Here is a 24,955-nt window from a genome sequence, read left to right on the forward strand (position 1 = left end):
TTTCTATTTTCTGCAGTTAGCAAAATGTGATACAATTTGATAGAATCAGATTTGTGTGTGGTGGGTTTTTTTTTTTCAAAAAGATATTTTTTTCCTCTGTTTAGATACTCAGTCTCTCCAATATAAATTCCATTGTAACAGCTACAGCTGTAATACATAGATATTTCCCTTGCTTACTAATTAATAGAATTTTCTCCTGCAGTGGAATGTTTTTATGCTTGAATGCTCAGGAGGATCCCAGAAAGTAGTCTTTGGCAGCAAAGAGTGGCAGAAACCCCATGAAACTCAGCAAGAGACAAAAGTTCCCATCTGGGTCTTCCCCTAAGAGAGTCTGACTGTATTAAACCAGTTAACCTCTCTGGGCCTCAGTTTTCTCAGCTGTTAAAATGAAGAGTTGTCCTTTCCAGCGCTTATTCAAAATAATTTTAAAAGAATGAGAGAAAGAGAGAGGTGGAAAGAGTGCACTTTGTCTGGGTTACAAGCCTTGGAAGTGTGGTCACTATATGGTTCTTCATTGATACGTGCCTGGCATTTGAACTGTTTCTATTGATAGGAGTTCTTTGCCTTTCAGATGGCATTTTTATCAGGAAAACATACCAGAGCGAGTCAAAATCTGCCCTGGGAAGAATGCAGGTGCATTCTGTGGTTATAATAGCCTTAATGACTCAGAACCAAAAAACCAGACAGTTCTAATGACTTGAAGCTTTATTGACAAAACAGTTCACACCTAGTACTGGTTGTTTGCTAAAAGTCTGGACCAAATCACTGAAGCTTTAAAAGCTTGCTCACTGAACTCTTTTCCCCAGGCACTGACGTGGGTAATTATTGTGGTTCATGCCACAGTCCTGGACTCCATTTCAGTCCTAGCTTGGAAAGAAGTTATTTTTATTTTGGTGCACAGTACGTATACTTTTTGTGCATATTAATATAAACTCCTTTAAAGTGTAAAGGTGCCAACACTAAATGTTACAAACTTTTTGTTATTTTCTTGATTGTGAATTAAGATTTTCTGCCTCATTGGGGTAAATGAGTACCTTTCAGCAAAGAACAATCTGTTTAAAAATCTATACTTTGTTCATTTTACATTTTGGGATTTTTTCAGCCTCAGACTCAAACCAAACTTACAACCAAAGCAATCAGTCTTTCCTGAGCTTATGCATTATTATCCATCACATAGAAACCATAAGGAAGTCTATGCACTAGTTATCTGTTGCCACATAACAAATTACCCTAAAATTTAGTGCCTTAAAACAACAAACCTTTATTATCTCACAGTTTCTCAGGGTCAGCGATAGAGGTGTGGCTTAGCTGGGTCCTCAGGCTTTGGGTCTTTCACAAGGCTGCAGTCATCTCCAGGCTTGATTGGGAAGGATCCACTTCCTAGCTCACTCACTAGTGGTGTTGGCAGGATTCACTTCCTGCCTCCGTTCCTCATGAGTTCTTCCTCCTTCAATTCCTTGCCACATACACCTCTCCACAGAGCATCTCACAACATGGCAGCCTTCTTCATAAGAGTAAGCAAGTGAGGGGGCAAGAGAAGGTGCCAGCAAGAGAGAGAGTGCTAATAAGTCTGAGGTCACAGTCTTTTGTAACTTAATCACAGAAGTGACAACCTATCACTTTTGCCATACTCTGTTCCTTAGAAACAAATCACTAGAGCCAGCCCACATTCAAGGGCATGAATGCCAGAAGTCTAGGATCATTGGGAGCCATGTCAGAAGCTGCCTACCACAATCTATAATTAAAATTCCCCCTGAATTGATTCCAACCAGGCCTTTAGAGTTAAATCTAGAATTTTAAATGGTTTCAAAAAGCAAAATATGGGTTAAAAAGCAAAACGCACCCACCTCCCCAGCGGTGCAGAAGACTGGATGACTCATTCAGATACACAGCCTGAAGGGTGTGGTTGAAACAGGCAAAGTACTGTGCAAAAGAAGAACCTCACTGCTTCTACAGCTCCTTTTGAATGAATGTACCCTTCTCTTCTTCATGGACTTGGGACTTCTAAAATGCTATCAATCCTCACCAAAACCACTCCAAAGTAATTATGACTGTATCCTTTGATTTACAAATTTCTGTATTAAATTCCTTCTTTACTCCACTCTACAAATAAATAATATCCATGAAGCAAATAATTTATCAACAAACACAAAAACTCCCTTTACTTTTGCAGATTAGCATGTACCCAGATGCCAGTTACATAAAAGAAATTTAATAAACACTGTTCTTGCTTCATGTTAACTTTTGTCCTAGACATCTATATTAGTATATTTGTTAGGGAATCATAGAAAATGTTCTCTGTCTCTCCTATAGAAATGTCTGGTCTGTTTTGGTCACATTTTCCTTCCTACAGCCTATTCAAAAGCCTACTCCTAGAATCATCATATTTATGTTTAAATATGTTTAAATCTTTTCTTTTGCCTCAAAAGTCTACTAGGAGACATGTGCTGAACCTATCTTAAGGTTACAGTAAATAGGTTTGTAAAAGTCAAAAATTCAGCCATAAAATTCAATATGAACTTTCTTGGGATTCTAAGGAGTAGGTGTCTTGATAAGAGGCAGAATAGTGACTTATTTTTCAACAAGAAGGCAATAGTCAAGTAGAGTAGCACTGTAAGGAAAAGGAAGAAGAGGAAAAAATATATGAGCAAAAACAGAAAAATCAGTGAAGGTGGAAACCAAGAAATCGAACAAGGTATAGAAGGATCTATAAAATCGGATGGTGACATGTAGGGAAGGCCACCAGCCACATCCAATCTCCCCTAGAAGAATTTTCTAGTAGCCAGATTGCAAATGAACCAGAGGGAAAGAATAGAGAAAAAGCTAATGCACCTACTAAAAGGAGTAACTAAAATCCAAAGTAAGGGCTTTTTTTTTTCTTTAAAGAAGATGGAAATGGACCAAATATTCTTAAATTGCTTTTTAAAGTACATAATACAGCTCTGTATGGAGTGCAATACACTTTCTCTTTGGTTCACTCTCCCCCAGACTTATTTTCCAGATTTGCCCAGGTGTCTCTGATGCCAATAATAAAACCTCTGTGGGCCTGCTGTGCGGGCAGTAGGATAAATGGGTGCCTTGGCAGCCAGGTGGAGGCCAGCCTCTGGCCTCCGGCCTGGAGCATCTTGGGGAGGCTGGTCTGGTCCATGAAGCAGGCAGTGAGAGCTGCGGCAGCCCTCAGGGGGGCTCCCAGTCAGATCTGGTTCCTTTTACTGTGAAGTCCAGAGGGAAAAAAAGCATTACGTTCATAAGATTTCCTCATATTCAGCCATCCATTTGCTAATACACTCTCTTGACATAAGTAGCCCCACTAAATTCCTCTTTCCTCATCACTAACTCTAAAATGACAGTTTAAGGATTATCCTTTCTGCCACTTACCATGAAACACGGCTCCAAACCAGTTTGTTATAGGTTTCTGAGCTTAACCACATAGCTCACAACTGAGTGGATAATCAATCATTTTATGACTAAATCCATCTGGAACAAATTTGAAGAAGTAGCCATGTAGGTTTCTTTTGGAAAAAAAAAAAATTAAACTGAAACCAGAGTTGATTTTTTCAAAGGTTCAGAAGAAAAAAAAATTACAAAACTCAACAATAACTTTTCCCCCCAGAACTCATGCATGTTCTCTGAGTAAGTTTGGTGCTGTCCGGTCCCCGTTTTACATTTCATTTAATCTTTCAGAGAAGCAGTCCTGGAATGCTTTGGAGGAGAGTCCATTTCCCAGAGAATGAGGTCATGATCCCTCCTTGGGTAGATGGAAAGGGGGACATTGTGTGGTCAGGTTGTAACCATAACTTCATGCTGATCTTAAATTCCCAAACACGCAGGGCTCAACTGAAGAATTATGGAACCAAAAGAGACTGTTTCTGGCCATTCTTGCTGGACCCACTACTTTTTGCCCTGTAGGCATTAAAGGATAATTTAAATATCAAGAGCCTTAGCTTTTAACTGTGCCTTTCTTTCCCTCACGAGACCCCAAATTGTTAGTGTAAATTTGGATATATTTTTCAATGTATACCCTGAAATCTACACCATTCATGCATTCATCTTTTTCAATTTTTAGTCACTTATTCATCAGTTTATGCCTGAATGCATTCAGTTAGTATGTGTTCAAACTGCACTAGATGCCTAGACACACCACCTTTCTTGCAAAGACTTTTCAGTCTATCTGAAGAGGTAAGATAGAGCCAGATTTTAAAAAATTAAATGATAGAAATAATTCAGCTCAACAATTAAGTCAAAAAAGCCCAAGTTGAGATCCTCCAGTCCCCGTGTAGTCAATGGTAAATGGTGGTTACCGAAAAGCACTAGAAGAGTCAAGAGGAGGGATTGGTTGCTGCAACCAGGGGCCAGTGAGGGCTTTGTGGATGTGATCTGGGTCACGAAGGATGAACTGTATGTGAATAACCCTGAGAAGAGAAAGGGCAGGCATTGCTAGGTGGATGCCCTGTATATAGAATAATGGTGACAGTACTGTGTCGCTGTTTGGGGTGAGGGAAAGGAGGGCTACTGTGGGGGGCAGCAGGAAACAAGATAGGAAAAGTCATTGGAGGACAGTTTATGTAGAACCCTGAATTCTTGGTTAAGCCATTTAGATTTAGTACTGTCATAACTAGTGAAAGATTTTGAGCAAGGAATGACATAATGAAAATGCGACCTCCAGATAGTTGTAGGATGAAGAGGAAAATATATATACATATATGGTTAAATGTGTTAAATCATCCTAATAGGACTGGGGTGGAGTTTGGGGTGGAGAGGGCATTTGTCAATCTGCTTTATAGAAAAGTGAATGAGTTTCTCAAGAAAGAATTGCACTAACTTTCAAGTACTATACATACAGTAATGATGCTAATAAGAGACATAAAAAGAGAGTTTGATCCACAAGGACTATTTTCAGGATTAAAATAATTTGTTTAAAACTATTTCTAACAGATATATTCATTATTTTTGCATGCAAGTGCTTCTCCTGTGTCAAATGATGATTCTAAATAAGTTCCACTCCAAGTAGGATAAATAATTAGGTTCCAAAAATTTAAAAGGTAGGGTAAAACTTTAAGTTTAAATAGTAGGTTTATAATATTGTTTAGCAATATAGTTATTCATAGGTATTACAAAGGTAAACATCAAATTGTAAGTTAATAAGATTTTGGTATAATTTCAGCTCTTGCACCCCATGAAATAACCAATTAGGAGCTAAATAAGCCCTTAAATGATCTTCTGAACAATCAGCCTTTCTGCCTTGTGCCCACATCCATTAAACTGTAGAATGTTCATTAGTCATAATATATGGCTGAAGGAATATGGAGCAAGTCTCTAGCCATAAACTATGTCTAAACATAGACCTTTAACAGCAATTACTCTTATTTTAACATGTTTAAGACTGTGATGCTGCAAAATGCAATGAACGCAACCTAAGCAGAGTCATGCCCTGATTATAATAAAGGTTTTGCAATTATAGGAAATTATGGCAAGCGGCAATTATCCATAGGTCCACTCTCCCTTAGGAGTCCCCTACCTTTTACTTTGCAAATAAGCGTTAACTAAGGAGTAATTTGGTTATAAATAGAGGAGAGCAACAAGTTCTCCCAATATGTCTAGAGGAAATGCATTTTCCACTTAAAAATTATCTTCATTTAAAAATAAGAATTTGGGGGCTGGCCTGGTGGTGTAGTGGTTAAGTTCACACACTCCACTATGGCAGCCCAGTGTTCGCAGGTTCAGATCCTGGGCACGGACCTATGCACTGATCATTAAGCCATGCAGTGGTGGCATCCCATATACAAAATAGAGGAAGATGGGCACCAGTGTTAGCTCAAGGCTAATTTTCCTCAGCAAAAAGAGGAAGACTGGCGATAGATGTTAGCTCAGAGCCAATCTCCTCACCAAAAATTAAAATAAAATAATAGAAATAGAATTTAAATGGAGTACAAAAAGGGGAATGGCAGTTTGGTAGTGGGGGTGAGACTGGACTACTAAACTAATAAAGTAAGAACTTAAGAGCATGTGAACATATAATTTAGCTTATGGAATGATCTACAGGAATTTTAACTGGATTTAATTTCTCTTCACTAAGTCATGATATTGTTTTGTTTTGTTGTTGTTTTGAAGACCTACCCACAGAATTTTGCAAAGGTAAAACACCTGGTTCATCTGTTTATTGGTTTATTTGAGTTTCCATTCTGGAACTCTTCATAAACAATAGTCATGCCTGTACTTTTCCTTTTTAAGAATGGGGTCTGCTGGAGATGATGTATTAGTTGTCTGGATTTACTTTTTTATTTTATGTTGGATTTGGGAATAATAAGATGGGAAAAGAAAATTTTAATATTTGCTTTGCTGCTTACAGTTTGGGAGATGGCACAAAACCATAGACTAGGTATCCTGTAGCTGGATCCCTAAACACAATTTCAAAGTGTGAGATTATTCAGCAAGCCTGAATTGAGTAAATACTGTAAGCAAAGCACAGTAGCTGCTGAGAATATAAAGATAAAAGCTTATAGGGCCTGCCCTCAAAGAGCTCACAGTCTATAAGGAAGTAGACAGTAATTACAATGTGGCATTCTGAGTCCCATTTTAGAGACTTCCCAGAGAAGGTGACACCAGGTATCAGTCTTAGAAAGTTGTGGAATTGGCAGAAAGGAAGGAGGGAAGGCAAAAGATTGGTACATGCAAAGGGAAGTGCTTTTGCTAAGGTTGTAAGTAGAAGACAAAAAAAGAGAACAAGTGTTCTGTATGATTCAGTATGCAGTACACGAGAGTAGGAAAGAGATCATGAAGGGCCTTCCATGTCATGTTAAAAAGTTTGGATTTCATCCTGAAGATAGTGGGAAGTGACAGAATCAGCTTTCCTCTACACCAAGTGAACAATGCCCTATACCAATCTGAAACTTACTTATGCAAATCTTAATGAAGTACACTCTCTTTGCTCATACAAGAAGCAAATAATACATCATTTTCCCTTAAAACTTATTTCTGAATTCTAAATTTGTTAAGCCAGCTACATAATTTTTGTAACTACTTAGGACTGGATTTATTCTCCATTTATAACAGTATTACAAAGGCAAATTAAGCATGGATTTCATTCTAAAAATAGCACATCTCTGTTTGTAAGCTTAAATTTTTATCAAATATAATGCAGTAGGGAAAATGTCTTAGCTCAAGGTAAAGCTACCAAAGTCAAGTCTAGCCTTAAAAGTCCACTTAGCATTTAGTGTATTGTTCCAGGCCGTTATGATTTTATCCACACAGACTATAATTGTAACTCTTAAAGGATTTTTACTACTTGGGGTTTGTTCCATCTTAGAGTTTGTACTAAAACTTATTGGAAGACTAATGTGAAAGTAAAATTATAACTCAGCCTTTGCAGAAGCTACAAGAGGTTCTATACATCTACCTTATTTGGCACAGCATCCTTTAGTCTATAACAAAATCGTTGTAGTGACAATATAATTATATAAATACTATGGAAGCTTTGAGTGTTATTTATCTTAAGTGTTTTTCCACCTTATAACAGTGCTTGAATTTATACATCAAATCTAATGAAGAGCTCAACTGGTACCTTCAACAAATTGGGGCTACAAAATTATAAAGGCCACTGATGTGTGCCCAGGGTTATCCAGTCACTGGTTTCCTAATGGAGAATGTCAGAATTCTGTAGTTGGAACAAAACTTGTTTAGGACCCTGAGCCAGACAAAGTGCCAGGGACACTCCTTCCTCCTTAAGGTGGCTCTAGCTAAGGAGGAGGTGGGGAGCAGCCATCCAAGACCTCTACAAGGCAGTTGACTCCAGAGATAGCAGTTTGCTGCTACCCCTCTTTCTTAACAAGGATACTTTGTGGATACAGCTGTCCCAAAGGTCAGTTAGACAAGCTGCTTTCTGTAGTGATCTTCCATTGGCCAAAGGAACCTGGGAAAAGAAGCATAAACAAGGTGGGTGTAAGCCAGACCTTGAAGAGGAATCTATCCTGTTAAGGTAGAGGAGTTGGAGAGAGGCTCATGGGCAAAGGCAGATAAGTGGCAAAATGTGTGTTGCACATGGCAGTAGGTAGCCTGGCTAATGTGGAGGGTTATATAAGATGGCATTGATAAGTTGGAATCTAAGGGAAAGACTAGTTTTTATGTGAAACCACCTGTTATGTTGCAGTAAGTTTCAAAACAATCATACAGGACCTTCTGCATTTTATCGACATCTATGTACAAGGTCATAAGATTAGCTAGCATATGTTGGAGTCTTGGGGGCCTGGACAGCAGCCCACCATCACTGAGGAGATGAAGATGGCCCTGCTGAGCTCCCAAGGGGTGCCCTGAAGAGCCACACTGCTGGGCCAGGGAAACAGCATTCACAAACGAATGCTGAAGCAGCAGTGCCCAAGGTCTACAGACCAGTAGGAGATGGCCCTCATACTACCTTGGATGTGGCAGCAGTCAGAGCTGTCAAGTTAAAAGAATGGTCTGTCCAATCAGAGTGAAATAGAGAAAGGGCAAATGGAAAATCAAATATTTAAATAGGAAGGAGTCAGAAATGCAGGATGGAGAAAGGTAGGATAAGAAGACAGAGAAAGAAGTCAGCCTAGCCACCTGCTGATTTGTCACATTGTCACCTTAAGCATAGAGTTCTTCCTCAGGCTTTAAATTCTTTTGATTTTCCTGTTAATTCTCTCTGTTATACCCTTAATATGTGCACAGGACTCTTATCATATACACGTATACAATTTACCTATGGCTATAATGAAACCATTTCGAGGAGGTCATTTGGTGTTTGAAAAAACCAAAATTAATTTTCCAAAAGAATATTTTTCTAATATGCCACGATTTTACTATATTACTAGCATAGCATTTAAAAAACAAAAATTGGCTCCAAATCACACTCTCCTGTGTGATATGATTGAATGGATGCTTCATTACTTCATTAACTACAGATGATGTAGGTCACCATTACGTTTTGTGGACCCCTTAGCCCTGCTTATTTGAAAAGTCAGGCATCCAATGTTTTCATCTTAGAGTTTAACTCTGAGCCTTGTTCTTATGAACAAACAACCAGAAATATTTGTCCTGACTTTATGTGCAGTTATTTCCACTACGTTTGAAAATATTCCCCATCTGTTCTCTAGTTCTGATTTATAATTTCATTACTGCTTTGAAAGATGATGACCATAGTGTCCTTGACAAAACAATTATTATAATAAAAATTGCTGCTGAAATTTACATTTTCATATCTTTTTCATAGCTAGAACTTGTTCACACAAAATTTCTCTCTCAGAGTTACATATAGGTTCTAATTAGAGCTCTAGTTAAAACTATGTTTGCTAAGTAGGCTTTATAAACACTAACACTCCATTGCTGAGAAGGGGTCCTATAGCCATCAACTGCCCTTTCAGATCACAAAATAGTATGAAATGCAAAAGATGTTAGATTCTTTTTGCTTTGCCAGATCCCTTTTGTTTGAATGTTTGCAATTTCCCTAATGAGAAATAACTTTAAAAGGCTGATTTTGCCTGTTCTTGTATCCATTCATCTGGAATATGCCAAAGGAAGTGAAGTCATTCAATGCTATGGTGTTCCTCCTGATTGGATTTCAGTTATGATGGACCACATTCAAATATGAGCAAGGAAACAAACATAGGATGTGTAATTACATGCAAGTACATGGAAAATTATATTAAAAGCCCTGACTTTTCTACGGTTTTCTTTCCTCCTTCCATCTGTGTACAAAAGAACTACCAACCTGATGTACACCAATTTATAGTAATTTCACAAGGTTTACTACACTTTATTGGGCACTTAGTGTCAACCAGGTACCATTTGGGGTCTGTATTATGTCAGTTAGTTCTCAAAATAACATTATGGAATGGATATTATCCCTACTTGACAGATGGTGCCAGTGAAATTTAGAAAGGTTAAATAACTTTCCCCAGGCACATACCTAAAACATGGTGTTACTTGGATTTGAACTGAGACCTATTTGACTCTGAAACCCGTGATCTTACCCACTCTTCTGTCTCAGTCATATTTCATATCTTTCTGTCAGCGAGTTGCATAATAAAAAAAACTTTTCTGCAGTTCTCAGACTTTCTAAAAAGATCAACAAGTCCTCCTGTAAACTCTAATTCTTGGTATAATAAATTCTTGGTATAATAAGGCTAGAAAAAAAAGCTAGCACAAGCAACTAAAGAAAGATACAATCTCAAATAATATAATTTAGAACTTAAAAACACTGCAGTGAGAAAATGGTATGATTGTTCTAATTCTGAAAGCCATGGAAAGAGATCCATAGTTGAAGGTCACTCACTGACAGGTGACCTCCTTATACCTGTCTGGCAGCCTATCAGTCATCCACACTAACCACATATGTGCCTGAAGCCAAAGGTTTTCATTTAAAGATTTCCATAAACAAATTATTACATTTCTAGGGAAAAATAATTCTAGGCTAATTTTAAAATTACCAATATGAATTGCTCAACTTTTCCATTTTCTTCTAAAATGAAAACTTGGAATATGATAGACTCCACGGATGTGCTCCATACAGTAACCATTTTAAGTATATATAATACATCTAAGAACATAGACTGTTTTTCTTTTTCATCTGTGTTTATTCATTCCAAGAAAATCTCTTAAGGACTGACTGAGTTTGGTGACTACCTGTAATACATCAACTGCATAACTGGCGTGGGGCCATCTCCCTTTGTACTCCACAGGCATAGAAACAGTGTACGGGGTGTTTCCCCATGAGATTTTTTTCAGAGTTTAAGCCACCAAACAGGCATAAAGCTACTCTAAATTCCTAACTTTACAGGTACACAGTAGTGCATTTAAACATTAAGGAGAACTTTCTATTCATTCCAGAGCCATTTAATCCTGTCCAGAAGGATGAGTCCATTTTTAGACCCTCCTTTGATTCTATACATTAGAAGGAAGGAGAAGTGACTGCTGAGAAATGAAAAAGAAGAGAAGAAGAAATAGAGACCTATGATCATGGCCCCCAAAAATCAAGAGCAAGTTATTTAGGTTTCTCAAGATCCACCGTCCTAAATTAAAGAAGGCAGAAGAGATAAGAGCTGGAAAATGAATACTTTTTACAATAACATTCAGGAAGTCAGCAAAGTGAGCTTTAATTTCAGATTTTTAAAAATGAAAGAGATCTCAGAGAATATATGGTCCAAATGTATTTTTGCCTCCAATGGAAATGTAAAGTAAAATGCCCCAAACTCATTTAAGAGTCTAAAGACCATTTTATATGCCAGCTTGAGAAGTCTTTAGAATTGAAACACTCACAGGGTCAGTAGTCTTACTGAACAGTATTTTCTTTTGTCCCCTATTGTCTTTAGGTACTCCTTGAACTAATACTCAGGAGTTATTTGAATGCCATTGCTTCAAAACACTGAAAGTGTTTTAACAGAGTGGGGGATAAATCCCACAGCCTACATATGTCAAACACAATCTACCAGCAAATTAAATTCAAGTATGAATGATAATTCATGAGTAACTTGAGGAAAATGGTAACTGGAGTATCATTTTGGAACAAAAGCAACAAGTCAAATCTCACTTGGTTTAATGGTACATGAAAGATTTGGGCACAAGCTGATAGTTGCTTACATTTAACATTTGCATCACTGAATATTCCTATGCCTTAAAATGATGAAGACTTCAGAGTCTTCCTTCCTGAAAAATCCTTAATATGGGACAAGGAATAATAAGTCTAGGATTTCTTAACTGCTTCCTTGCTCAAGGAAGAGGGAGAGAATAAATAACCACTTAAGATGAGATCTGTCCTTGCTGCATTTTATCATAGAGCAAGTTTTTCAGACATTAGAGGATAAATTATAAAAGTATAAAAGTAAATGTCATAATTACAAAGATATATGTATGTATACCATGTGTCAAATGAAAGTATAGATATTCAATTTTGTTGACTCCTCACAACTTTCTCTTTTTTTTATTTTTTCCTTTTTCTCCCCAAAGCCCCCCGGTACATAGTTGTGTATTCTTCGTTGTGGGTTCTTCTAGTTGTGGCATGTGGGACGCTGCCTCAGCGTGGTCTGATGAGCAGTGCCATGTCCGCGCCCAGGATTCAAACTGACGAAACACTGGGCCGCCTGCAGCGGAGCACGTGAACTTAACCACTCGGCCACGGGGCCAGCCCCCCTCACAACTTTCTCTTACAGTGGATGCAGCATATATTTTTCAAAATTTTTATCAGCATTTTCAAACTTAAATGTACAATACAATGAACATTGAACACTCATCATCCAGATTCAAAAATTATTAACATTCTGCTATATTTGCAGGCAGCACCTTAACACTATTTTTAAAAACAGATGACTGGTCTCATCCTCACCCACTACCGGGATCTCACATTGCACCATTTGCATATTCCCAGTGATAGGAACCTCATTACTTCCTAATATATTAAAATGTCCAACGACCACAACGTTTTTTTCCTTACACTGAGCTAAAATCTGCCTTCCTTGAATTTCTACCCATTTATTCTAGTTCTGCCCTTTGGAAAGTCATGGTCAAGATCTTTTTCTTCTTCCCTAAGCAGCCCTTCAAAACCCTAAAGTCCACTCCCATAGCAGACTATCCTCAGATACAAATCTCATCCATATTTTCTGCTCTTGTAAATTGAGCTCAATGGGGAAAAAGGTAAGGATGATGTAAGGAGAGAAGGAGGGACTGTACGCCTTCTTATGGGCTGGCATTTTTTCCCACAAGTTTTGATTTGTAATATTTTAATTTTCATTCAGTTTAAAGTAGTCTCAAATTTCAATTTTGTTATCTTCTTTAAACCATGAGTTGTTTTTGAAGTGTACACCTTTTCCAAAAGAAGGGGATTTCTAGTTTTGTTGTCATCATTGTTGTTTCTATCTTATTTGCATTGTAGTTAGAGAAAAAAATCTGTATATTGCAATTTTTGAAACTTATTTAGACTTGCCTTAAGGCCAGCATAAACTAATTTTCTTTTAATGTTCCCTTATTACTTCAAAAGGTTACGTATTTTGTACAGTGTTATCAATTAGTATATATCAATTAGATCAAAGTTTTTAATCATGTTATTTATATTTTCTATTCATTTCTGAAAATGTATGCCTATTCTTTTAGTTACTGGGAGAGGTATGTTAAAATCTCTTACTGTAATTATGTTTATTCATTTTTCCCTTTAGTTTTATCCATTTTTGCATTATCTGTATTGAAGCTAAGTGATTAAATTCAGTTAAATTTAGAATTTCTACATTTTCCTGATGAACTAAAACTTTTATCAGTACATAGTATTACTTCTTATTCTCTAGTACTCTTTTTTCCCTTAGAGTCAACTTTGTCTGATGTTAATATTGAAAAGCCAACTTTCTTTTGGTTAGTGTTTGCATCGTTATTTTTTCCATCTTTTTTCTTCAATGTATCTGTGTTCCTATATTTAAATTGTTTTTCTTGAAACAGCAGATTCCCGTTTTGTTTTTTTAATCAATCTGAATTTTTGGTTTTCAATAAGAGCATTTAATCCACTTACATTTAATGTAACTATTGATATGTTTAGGTTTAAACTACCATTTTACTATTTGCCTCTATTTTTTCAGCACATTTTAGTTTCCCTTTCTTTCCTTTCTTGCCTTCTCTCTAAAATGATGAACTATTTTGTATTATTTCATCTCCTGTATTAACTTTGTAGTTTTATACTCTTTTACTATTCTTTGATTGTTTTTCTCTAGGGATTACTTTAACATGCATCCTTGACTTATCAAAGTCTAAAATAAATTAATATTTGTACCTCTTCCCAGACTATGCAAGGACCTTAAAATACTTAAACTCCATTTACTTTCCTGCCAACCTATGTGCTATCACTCTCATGTGTTTTAATTCTAAATATTTTATAAATCCCCAAAGACCTTACTATTATTGTTTTATACAGTCAGTATTTATTTAGATTTACCCACATATTTATCCTTTCATTGCTTTTCATTGTGCTGGAATTTTGAATCAAAAAGAGAAAAGAAAAAGGAATTTAGTGCAAATTTGGTGAGTCAGCCCGCCCCCCCCAATCCTACCTCTCTGCTCCATTTGGAATTCAGAAAAACATAAGGGCCCTGAGGCATATGGGGAAACATTGTACAGAAACATCATAAGTAAATTGTAATGAAATGGTTAGGAAAATACACACAAGAAGGTAACATGCTCTGAAGGCAAGAGGCACAAAGGTATACTTTATTTAAAAGCCTTAAGCAGTTGATGATTTGGGGAAGTATTGCCAAATTACACTCAGCAAATTTAGTAGTAAGCCTCAATATAGTGGGCACGAAAGCTGTTTACTATTGAATGAACAACAAGTATAATGAGAGTGGTCTCATACAATTATGAGGTCACCAAGCCATGCTTGTTATAATTGGCATTGCCATAGCCAGGGGCTTATGCGACTTCAAGTGAAGATTGGCCTAAAGGAATAAGCCAGGAATGTGTGTGCTTTGGGCTATGGAGACTGACTAATCTGGCTGTGAGGACTCAGGGAGGGGGGCCAGGAATCAAATCACAGTGCTCAGGCAGGGCAGCGTGGACTGAGTTGAATGTAGTTAGTCTCCATTTAGTTCCTCACTCTCCAAGGATTTAATCTGGTGCTGGGGATGGGAGGTAGGTGGGAGGGGCAAGGTGAAGCTCTAGGGCACTAGGAAAACACAACTGATACACTACTGCAAAGGCATCCCCTAAGATGGGATCATAATTCTTCAAAAAGCCATCCAGCATGAGGCAGGTCCCCAGCTTGTACGGGATGGGCTTGAACTTTCACACGGAGGGTCTTTAATTCCTGGTACTGAGCTACCCTAGAGCAAAGAGTGATGGTGCTGCTTGTTTCAAAATAAAGTTTTACCTCCACAAGGTTGTAGATTGATGATTGGGTGTAATATAATTCCAAATACCAGGGTCATCTTTTCTCAATTTTTTAATGGATAGTTAAGTTTAAGAAGAAAAAAAGGGAGTTTAGCTGGGTATGACATATTCACAGAGATGTTGAAGAACACCCTTGACAATTAACAATCATTTATCAGTAGATAATGTTTTTTCTTAAGATTCTAAAAGCAATAACGCTCATTTTGCCAGTGTGCAAAAAAGGGCTGAAAATGAGAATTAGGGCCTTTGTTTCTTTTCTTGTCCTGTTTTAGCCTATGACCGACCTGTTCATTTGGTTTGTGTATAGTACAGATGAGTCAGGAGTTGATTGTTCACATGCACCAGTTGGTTTTTCTCCCCCATGTTCATGAACTATATGTCTAACCTAATCCAATCATCTTGCAAATGAACACCACTAGCCACAGAGGAGACTGGGTGAGAGAGGATTGATTTGTAGTGTAAATCCATCATCATTGCTGGAAAATCAACTCTAAGTACATGTAGCATGGTTTTTCCATATGGAAACAGCATGTTTCAAAGTTCTAATAGAACACAGTGCAATGCCAAAGACACTTGATTCTCCACTTCTCCACTCCTAAAAGAAAGAAATGAACTATCAGGGAGGCTAATATTTGTTGATTTTGGTGATATTTTTGTTTATCATTTAAAGCACACCAAATTATTAACAATCTGTTTTGCCAGAACAGATAAGAATCTAGAACTATAAATCTACTGCTGGCCATCGATGAAGACAGTTCTCTTTTGTTACTTAATATCAGTATTTATTTTCTTCACTAGAACTGCTTAGCTTGGGTGAATTCTAGCTGATAATTTCAGAAGGGTGAAAAGCTAACTAGAACTGGGCGTTTAGCCCAGATAAATCTGATTCCAGTACTATGAAAGAAGCAGCAAGGGAAATAGAAAGTCTTTGACAAAAATTGTTGATAATTGGCTAAGGACTAGGGAGGGAAACAGAAGACTTGGAGAGCTATGAATGTTATTCTAATGTAGAAGAAAGACATAAGGGAGGAATCAAGGCGCTACAGATTAACAACACTCTCTTTAATTCTAAGAAAAATTAAATATATATATACAACTACAGTAAAACTTCTGTTATCCAGAACTCTTAGGAAATAAGTCTTTCTGGAGACCTAAATTGCAGAGGCAAAATGGAAATCTTGGGTTTGAATCTCTGTTCTGTGTGACCTTGGGCAGGTCACCTCACCAATCTACATTTCAATGACATCCTCCTGCCTCATGCATAAATTATGGATGATGCGACCACTTATTCCACAGGGCATGATTAGGATTAAATCAGAAGCTTGTAGATCTGATTTTCTAATCCAATAGGAGAAGTATAAATATTGCAAAGCATTTACCTTTTTTTACACCAATGAATTTTAGAATTTTAACAAATTTCTATATGAAGTTATATAAACTTAACTTATATAGAAAGTTACACACTTTCTTCTTAATCAGATTTCAATCAACATAATTTAATGTCATGATTACTCAGATTATCATTATCAATAGCCATTAATGGATGCAGCAGTAGTAAGACAGGAACGCCCTCAGCTCTTGCTGAAATAATTCCTACCTTCCAGGATTATATTGAAAAGTAGGATGAATATCCAAAATAACTGTAAGATCTTCATCCAGTGAGTCCCTTTTATTTAAAGCTTCATAAAATAAGGAGAAAAATTACTTTGCTGGAAACTAATTTATTGGCCTTCACTAGAAGGCACTAGGACCAATCATTCTGAGCAGATGGGTATCTATCCAAATCGTTAAGAATGTGAAGGGAAAAAAAGCAAGAACAAAAGAAAAGGAAAGCAAGAGACCAGGAGTAAAGCAGCTCCTCCTTACAGCAAACACAAATGTTTGACTTTTTTTCCCCCTACTTTACTCCATTTATGAGATTAAATCAGTATAGTTGGGGAAGATACAAATAAGTCTTAAATCCACATAGCAGCAACTTGAATTTAACCACTGCCTTTTCTTTAATCACAGGATTTCAGAGGACAGCACCATCAAATAATATTTACAAGGCATACACAGTGTCCCACACAGAACTAGTAAAGATGTTGTTATTTTATTCTAAGGGTTTTGCGATCTGGAAACAAAAAGATATATTTTGATGTTTCTGAACACTTTTTTAAATCTGTGCATTATCATTAAAGATAGACAGTCTGTTTTACAGATGGAGAAACAGAGAGAAAAAGAATTGATACCATGGCTCTGACAGAGGTCACATAGGCTGTGACAGAATCAAAATAATTTGAATCCTCTTCCCCCTATTTCAGTGCATTCGTATTACTGGTCGATGGTGGCTTATTCCAAAGTAGTTCTGATTATTCCTTAAACCTAAAGCAGCACAAATTAGAAAAGTCTAAGTGATAATCGACAGCATTTAAGGTACAGAAAGTTTTTGCTCATGAAAATACACTGAAGTGACTCCATGTCGTGGTAAGTTATCAAATTATGGAAAGAACATTGCAGAGATTAAAATGTTGCATAAGAGAGAGAAAGCAGCATGAGTCAGGGGTTTGGGAAATATGAGTCAGACTGAAGGGAAGGAGCCAAAAACATAGCGAATGAGGGCCTAAGCAGGGACTTAATGGACACCACAAAGATGTGGACACAGTTGCCTCCATTAACTTTGAGAGAAAAACCAAATATGCAGTTCCATAGACTGGGGGTCAGTGTGATAAAGAGGCTAGGAGTGAGAGCTGAGCGAAGATCAGACTGGATTATTTAAAGCAATGATGGTGCCAAAATCAGCAAGAGAGGGACCTACAATAGTATAAATCACTAGGAGGGAGAATGTGGGCACATTTTTGAAAAATGAGGGAATCACCAAATATTGCCATTAGCTATTCTTAACTCCTTAGAATGATGAAATATGAGTTGATTTACGTGTTGTGATATTTTAGGAAGCACATTCTATTATTTTGTTCTTTGGTAATGTTTACATTAGGCTATGTCTACATAGTTCAGAGCTGCTCCCTGTGGTGTTCAATCCAAACTTGAATCCCACCTTTAAGGCCCTGAATTTTGCTCATAACTTGAGCTACCATTTTATGAGCGCTTTCAACCAGGCACTGCACCAGGCTCCTCATACACATGAGGGAGGCCCCTCCATGCTGATTCCAGCTGTCTGCAATTCTCATGCAAACCACTTTTGTCTTATCATTGTTTCCTAATGTGACTTGTCTTCTGCCTAGAAATAGCCTCCTATTTCTTCCAATCCATGTACCTCACCTTCTTCAAAATTCAGTTCAAAACTCACCTCCTCAGGCAAACCTTCCTGGGCCTCCCACCTCTGATGCTGCCTTATTCCCCCTATCTTCTGAACTTCCCAACTCCATTGCTTTCTATCCATTTCCTTTTGCTGACGTCTTACTGGTTTTGCCATGTTTCTTACATCTTGCCTGTTACTCTGCCTTGTAAATGTTTAGTTCCGTGAGATAAAACACTGATCCTGCTTCCCTTAAACTCTAGGTATCAGTTCTCAGCAAACAATCATGATTCATTCATCTATTTATTGAACAAATATTTGTTGAAAACCTATCATGTTTCATATACTCTGCTAGGTGCTGGGAATATAGGAAGAAGTAAATCATAGACCCCATCCTCATGGAGCTTGGGTCCAGGGCCCAGGGAGTGTGTTAACTGACTGCCTAGAGGACCTAGTGAGCGTAACTGTCACAGGTAACTTATAGACAGTTTAAAAACAAAACAAAAACTCCTCTCCCCAGAGTACTTTTTCCTAGATTCTCAGGAAAATCATGACTGACCTAAGTAATTTCCCTTATGAATAAAGCATTTCTTTGACCAGTACAGATATTCCCACCACAGAGGGCTTTCATAAACACACCTGGGAGAGCTAGGTCTTCTGGTGCATCTGCACAGGGATGGATATTCTGCTCTGAGTTTCTGACATAGTTGTATACTTTAGTGATTTTCTTATCACATTGAACTTGCTGATATTTAAGAGAAATATAAATGCATACAAGTAGAAAAAAACAAGCATACAAACGTTTAACAATGTATAACAATTCTTATATGACTTTCTATAGACATATGAATAAGTAATAATACTATCTCAAGGGGCTGACCCCATGTCACAGCAGTTAAGTTCACATGATCCGCTTCAGCGGCCTGGGGTTCACTGGTTTGGATCCTGGGTGCGGACCTACACACTGCTTGTCAAGCCATGCTGCGGCATGCATCCTCATATAAAGTAGAGGAAGATGGGCACAGATGTTAGCTCAGGGCCAGTCTTCCTCAGCAAAAAAAAGAGGAGGATTGGTGGCAGATGTTAGCTCAGGGCTAATCTTCCTCAAAAAAATAAATAAATAAATAATAAAAATAAATGTAAAAAAAGGATCTCAAAGCACACTTTCAAAATAATAAAATTGTGTATTTAAATAAACTAATAAAATTGATGGTATAATTGAAGATAGTTCAAAGAAATTCAGTCTATCTATATATCCTTCAGCATTAGATAAGCTGCTAAGGGCAAAGGAGAGGATAAATATTCTAAACTCGAGTCAGAAAAGCCATAAATCAAAATATAGTCAGTTCATTTACTAGTAGATCCAGCTCAAGGCATACGATGAAGCATGCACTCAACTCCTTTGGAATAATTTCTTGAAAGAGGATTTCACGCAACTGTGTTTTATTGAATTTCAGGAGGTTTCCCATCAGAAAGAATTAAAAATAAGTGAGTCTAGGTAAGTAGAAGAAAGTGTATAAAGTAGAAGAAAGTGTATAAAAAACATCATTCTAGGTGAGGTGAGTCCTATTACAGTTTAGATTGTTTTTTGATAGAGAAATGGAAAGAATATAGCAGCAATGGAGGCAGTGGTATTTTATTTTTTGTTTATTTTTATTAAATTACTCTAACTCATCTAATATTTTAATTAAATAATCTTTCTCAAAAAGTAAATGTAGCTGGTTCTTAAGAAGGAGTAGATCCAGGTAGCATGGTTTTCATGTTTAGAATCTATTTAATGATATATTAATTTCACTGGAAATGTTAGCTTATTTTTCAAAGCGACTTAGAATTGAACGACAAGAAAGTAGGAAGGAAATTGTAGGACATCAGGAATGCAATGGGGTGGAGGCAGTTTGCAGAGAGATGTCTCGGGAAGAAAAGCCGCACTCACTGGTGAGGCCTCCCTTAGAAAATGCAGCAGCCAGCCTGCGCCCTTGATCTTCCGCCAGCATGTACTGAGGAAACTTGCCACATCTGAATCTCACATTGCCATATCTCTCAGGGCTGTTATCACCGCAAATGCTGGCAAATGTTCTTGACATAAAACAATAGGAATTCTGTTGTCATTTCTGCATTAGCGAGTCATAAAACTCTGAAAGAAACCCCAGTAGAAATGTTTTCATCAAGCGTATATGAGAAAATAATAAAAGACCAAAAAAAGAGCAGATAATTTTAAAGCAAGATGACTGCACCTTTTCATAGTACCTAAAATGGACAGTTATAACTACTGATTTGAAAATAATATTAATAGATTTCAAAACAAAAAATAAAAAGCAATGACAAAAAAATTCACCACAACTTTAAAACCAGGTTCAAAGAATTATGTAATAGATGCTTTTATAGGTTATCATCCAATAAACAGCCATACGTCCCTAGAGTATTTTTCATCTTCCCTCCCTCTTTCTTTTGGAAAGAATGCCTCTTATCATTTCCACACACAGCTAATTGGAAGCCGATATCTGAGAACAACTTCCTACATTGTTACACTCGGTAGTGTAAGTGCAGCAATTCTTCTTGGGAATATAGAAAGATGAAAGGCAAGACACCAGGAGCCGCTGCTCTCTGAGCTTCTTAAAGGGAAGGCAGGAACTGAATAAATTCTAATGGCTCATTTTTTCTATTGATTCTTGGCCCATTATATCTTCCAAAGCACCACTGTGGGTCTACCACAGTGATGATCAAAGGCCCTCTAAGCCTTCCTCAGTTTTATGCAAAATTTCTCATCTACGAATTACGAGTTTTATGATATTTTTGAACAAAGCTTAGTGTCTTCAGTTGTTGAAGAATGCCAGAATACATAATCCTTTCATCTGTGCTATTTAACTTCATAATATGCGAGATCTGAATGAATGCAAAGGTGGTGTAGATAGGGCAAAATTAAATTTCACTTATAAATTACTGTAATATGAATGCACACATACAGATTCACATCAGATTTTGATCCCAAACAAATTTGTTATAACAGGTTCATTAAATTATGACTGAGCATTTTTTGCTTTTCTAGAACTATAATCTACCTACTCCTTAAGGCACAGTTAGTAAATTATCCCCAGAAATGAAATGCTTTGGGAAAATATGTACTTTAAACTATACCAGATTCTCTCTCCTGGAGGATTATGATCAAACTGAATCCTTCGCATTTTGAAATTTGCAATGAAAGGTTTATACATTCATATTACACTAAAGTAATGCAAAAGTTTGCAAAAAAAAAAGGGAAAAAGAACAGCAATAAGGAATGCATAACATTAAAGTTTGATTTATACCCAGTTATTAGGCAGATTTTTAGAGATTTGCCAATAGAAATTATCTCAAATGTGACATACTGGGTGAAAAAGCAAATATCATACAATTTATTTACATTTTAAAACAAAACAATACTGTATATTCTAATGGGTGCATATCTGTATAACAGAAATATAAAAACATCTCACGGAAAGATTCGTCCCTCTGGGTTAGTGGAACGTGGTAAAGGGATGAGGATAGAGTAAGGCTTCAGCTATATCTCAGATGTTTCATTTCTTAACAAAATAAAATGATCTGAGGCAAGCATAGCAAAATATTAGCATTTGTTAAATCTGAGTGGTACACACTGGTATCTATGAAATTACTTCCCCAAACTTGAAATAATTTATAATTTAAAACATTTTCAATATATCAATATTATAATGTTTTAAGAATAAAGTAAAAACTTAGTTTCTTTAAGAAAAGTATGACAGCAAAACAGAGGAAATAACATCTTCACAACCGACTCAAACTCCTTCTTTGCTGCATGTCTTTAACAGACATAGATGAGTGCACTGCAGGGACACACAACTGTAGAGCCGACCAAGTGTGCATCAACTTACGAGGTTCCTTTGCCTGTCAGTGCCCTCCGGGGTATCAGAAGCGAGGAGAGCAGTGTGTAGGTAAGTACAACAGTGCAGTAAGCAAAGTCCTATCTTGAGCATCTTAATTGTTTAAACCTCAGGCAATCAAAACAAAGCCATCACATTTATTTGAAGAATAATAGCTAACAACAGCTTATTCTTTCATGGACTACCAATCCATTTTCCACATTAATGAGAAAGAACTAACCTTAAATGTTGAGCATATTCTGGATATAAAGTGTTGGTTACATGTTAGACTAAGCAAAAGCAGAAATTTGGGGTATGAATGGGACCACAAAAGCAACCAAGAAAATAATTTTAAATTAGCTATTTGGGGGCCATAGCACTAAAACACCAATGAAATGGTCTTCATTCACTTGTTCATAGCATAGCATAGTTTATAGGGCAAATGGTGAGGTTCAAATCCCAGCTCCATCCCTAACTCACTTTGAGGCCTTGGGCAAGTTATTTAAATTCTCCGTCTCACTATGGAGATAATACTAGCCCCTACCTCAGGAGCTCTGTGTGAGAATGCTTAGAACAGTACCTGGTCTTGGGCTGAAGAGCTGTGTGCTATCATTAGGTAATGAGCTAATAGACTAGAATTTATGTTGCCAGCTGGTGCAGTGCTAGGACTGCAACCCTAAGTGCAGCATGTGCCTCTACTTGAGAGCTCTACTTGAGCTCCCTGAGGGCAGGGGCCAGGTCTGGTTTGTGTCACTGCTGTCTCCCCAGTCCCTGAAGAGTGCCTGCCAAATAGATGCTCTGTGTGTTTTTTTTTTTTTTTTGAATAACTGAAAGAACATGGTATGGGGACGCTGACGGGCAAATAAGTAGTAATCTAAAGTGTTCTTGGCTCAATCATGATGCCCAGCACTAGGCATGAAATCCTCTAATTGACTCCTTCTGTCCACTGATTTACATAACACCTCATACCATAGATCAGTAAAAAGTCCTTGACATCAGGATGTCTACACTGAGCTCCTCATGGGCCCCAGGTCAGTTCTGCCTGACACAGGTCTGCGCCTAGATGCTGGGGTTAGTGCCCAGCCTCCAAGGAAGGCCAGGGGTTTGCAGTGACTGAAGCTGTGATTTAGGAGAAGATTGTGTGGAAAACTCCACAGGCACCAAAGTTTTGCCCCTGTATCAGTCAGGAAAGTAAATAATTGAGGGAATAAAAAGTCCAGAAAAAAAACTAACCCAACCTACTGTGGAAAGAATCAAAGAGAATGGAATATATGGATAGAGCCTTTCGGATCTAATCATGTGGTTTCCCTGTTATTTCCCTCACCAATAGAACCAATTCTCAACAGAACATATAAGGTCTTCCTTAATTTGATCTTTGCCCAGCTCTGTTGCATGAAGACCCCTCTCCCCATATAAAATTACACTCCAGCTTTATCCCACTAGTTATAGTTCTCCACATACATCACACTGTCATACTTTGGTGCTTCTATATGAGCTCTTTTGGCACCAGGAACATGCACTCCTAGCAAACTTCTATTCAACTTTCAAATCCCAGCTCAGGGGGCACTTCCTCTGGGAAGTCTTCCATGATTTACCCCAATATAATTAGTCACTCCCTCCTTCATCTCAGTACTTCTCAAACTTTGATGGATCCTTTTTGTAAATTTCCAATCTGTTGCAGATCAATTCTTTTGTAAAGTACGATAAAAATATTCCAGTGACACCAAATTGCTATTCCTAAACACATACTGTCAATTTCTATACTTATTCATTGCAGACTGGTCCAAATAGTCCATGGACCAGCAGTGGTCAGCAAGCCACATTCTTTTTTTTTTTTAATTTTTGAGGAAGATTAGCCCTGAGCTAACATCTGCCGCCAATCCTCCCCTTTTTGCTGAGGAAGACTGGCCCTGAGCTAACATCTGTGCCCACCTTCCTCTACTTTACCTGTGGGATGCCTACCACAGCATGGCTTGTCAAGCTGTGCCATGTCCACACCCGGGATCTGAACCAGTGAACCCCGGTCGGCTGAAGCGGAACATGCACACTTAGCTGCTGCACCACTGGGCCGGCCCCAGCAAGCCACATTCTGAGTAGTACAGTGCTCCCTTTGCCCTTTATACACCTTTCTATTGTCGATCTTATCATTCCATGCAGTAATTCGTTTTCATGCCCATCTTCCATACTTGACAGGGGTAGAATGTATCACTTTTTCATTAAATATTTATTGAAGGCTGACTGTGTGCCAGGCACTGCTCTAGGTGCTGGGTTATCATGGTGAACCAACAGATTTACAGAATCATGGCCCTTATAGAGCTATTAGAAAGTAACATTTATACAAATTAGCTATTGATACTGACACCTGGCTGTAATACTTGGTAGTAGGAAGAACCATGCTAAAATTGCTCTTAATTAATATGAAGTTTCCATTCATTCAACTAATGCTTATTGAGCACCCACTATGCCAGGCTCTGTTTCAGATATTAAGCATACAGCAGTGAATTGACAAAAAAATACTCTACCTCCACCTCAAGAGGAGGAGACAGGTCTTATTTGGAATGCATTATAGTGAGGGAGACAGACAAGAAGCAAACAAACACATAACACAATGTCAAGGAGTGTCAATGGCTACAAAGAAATACAAAGCAAGATGAGGGGATAGACAGGGCAGAAGATGCTATTATATGAAGGGACAGAGATAGCCTCCCTGAGGTGACATTTGAGCAGACTCCTAAATAAATGAGGGGGGAAGCTATGTGAATATTGTCATTGTTTATTTCAATACAGTCATGTGCCACATAACAACATTTCAGTCAATGATATATCACATATACAACAGTGGTCCCATAAGATTAGTACCATATAGCTTAGGTGTGTAGTAGGCTACACCATCTAGGTTTGTGTAAGTACTGAAGAGGAGGAAGAAATTTTCTTCTACCCTTCTAGGTTTCTCTGGCCAGTCTAA

General features: G+C 37.6%; 1 protein-coding gene and 1 long non-coding RNA gene across 5 annotated transcripts in view; one reads left to right on the forward strand and one right to left on the reverse strand.

Moving 5' to 3' along the window:
• Positions 1–24,955, reverse strand: part of LOC106832303 (uncharacterized) — a 387,667-nt gene that overhangs the window by 168,827 nt on the left and 193,885 nt on the right. The window lies entirely within an intron of this gene.
• EFEMP1 (EGF containing fibulin extracellular matrix protein 1) overlaps positions 1–24,955 on the forward strand; it is a 58,603-nt gene that overhangs the window by 18,665 nt on the left and 14,983 nt on the right. For all 3 annotated transcript variants that reach the window (XM_014843026.3, XM_014843027.3, XM_070512078.1), the window contains exon 5: positions 21,940–22,062. In XM_014843026.3, the coding sequence (XP_014698512.3) occupies positions 21,940–22,062 (123 nt within the window). The remainder of the gene's footprint in view (positions 1–21,939; positions 22,063–24,955) is intronic.

Source organism: Equus asinus, chromosome 6 (genome assembly GCF_041296235.1).
Source record: "Equus asinus isolate D_3611 breed Donkey chromosome 6, EquAss-T2T_v2, whole genome shotgun sequence".
Classification (NCBI taxonomy): Eukaryota; Metazoa; Chordata; class Mammalia; order Perissodactyla; family Equidae; genus Equus; species Equus asinus.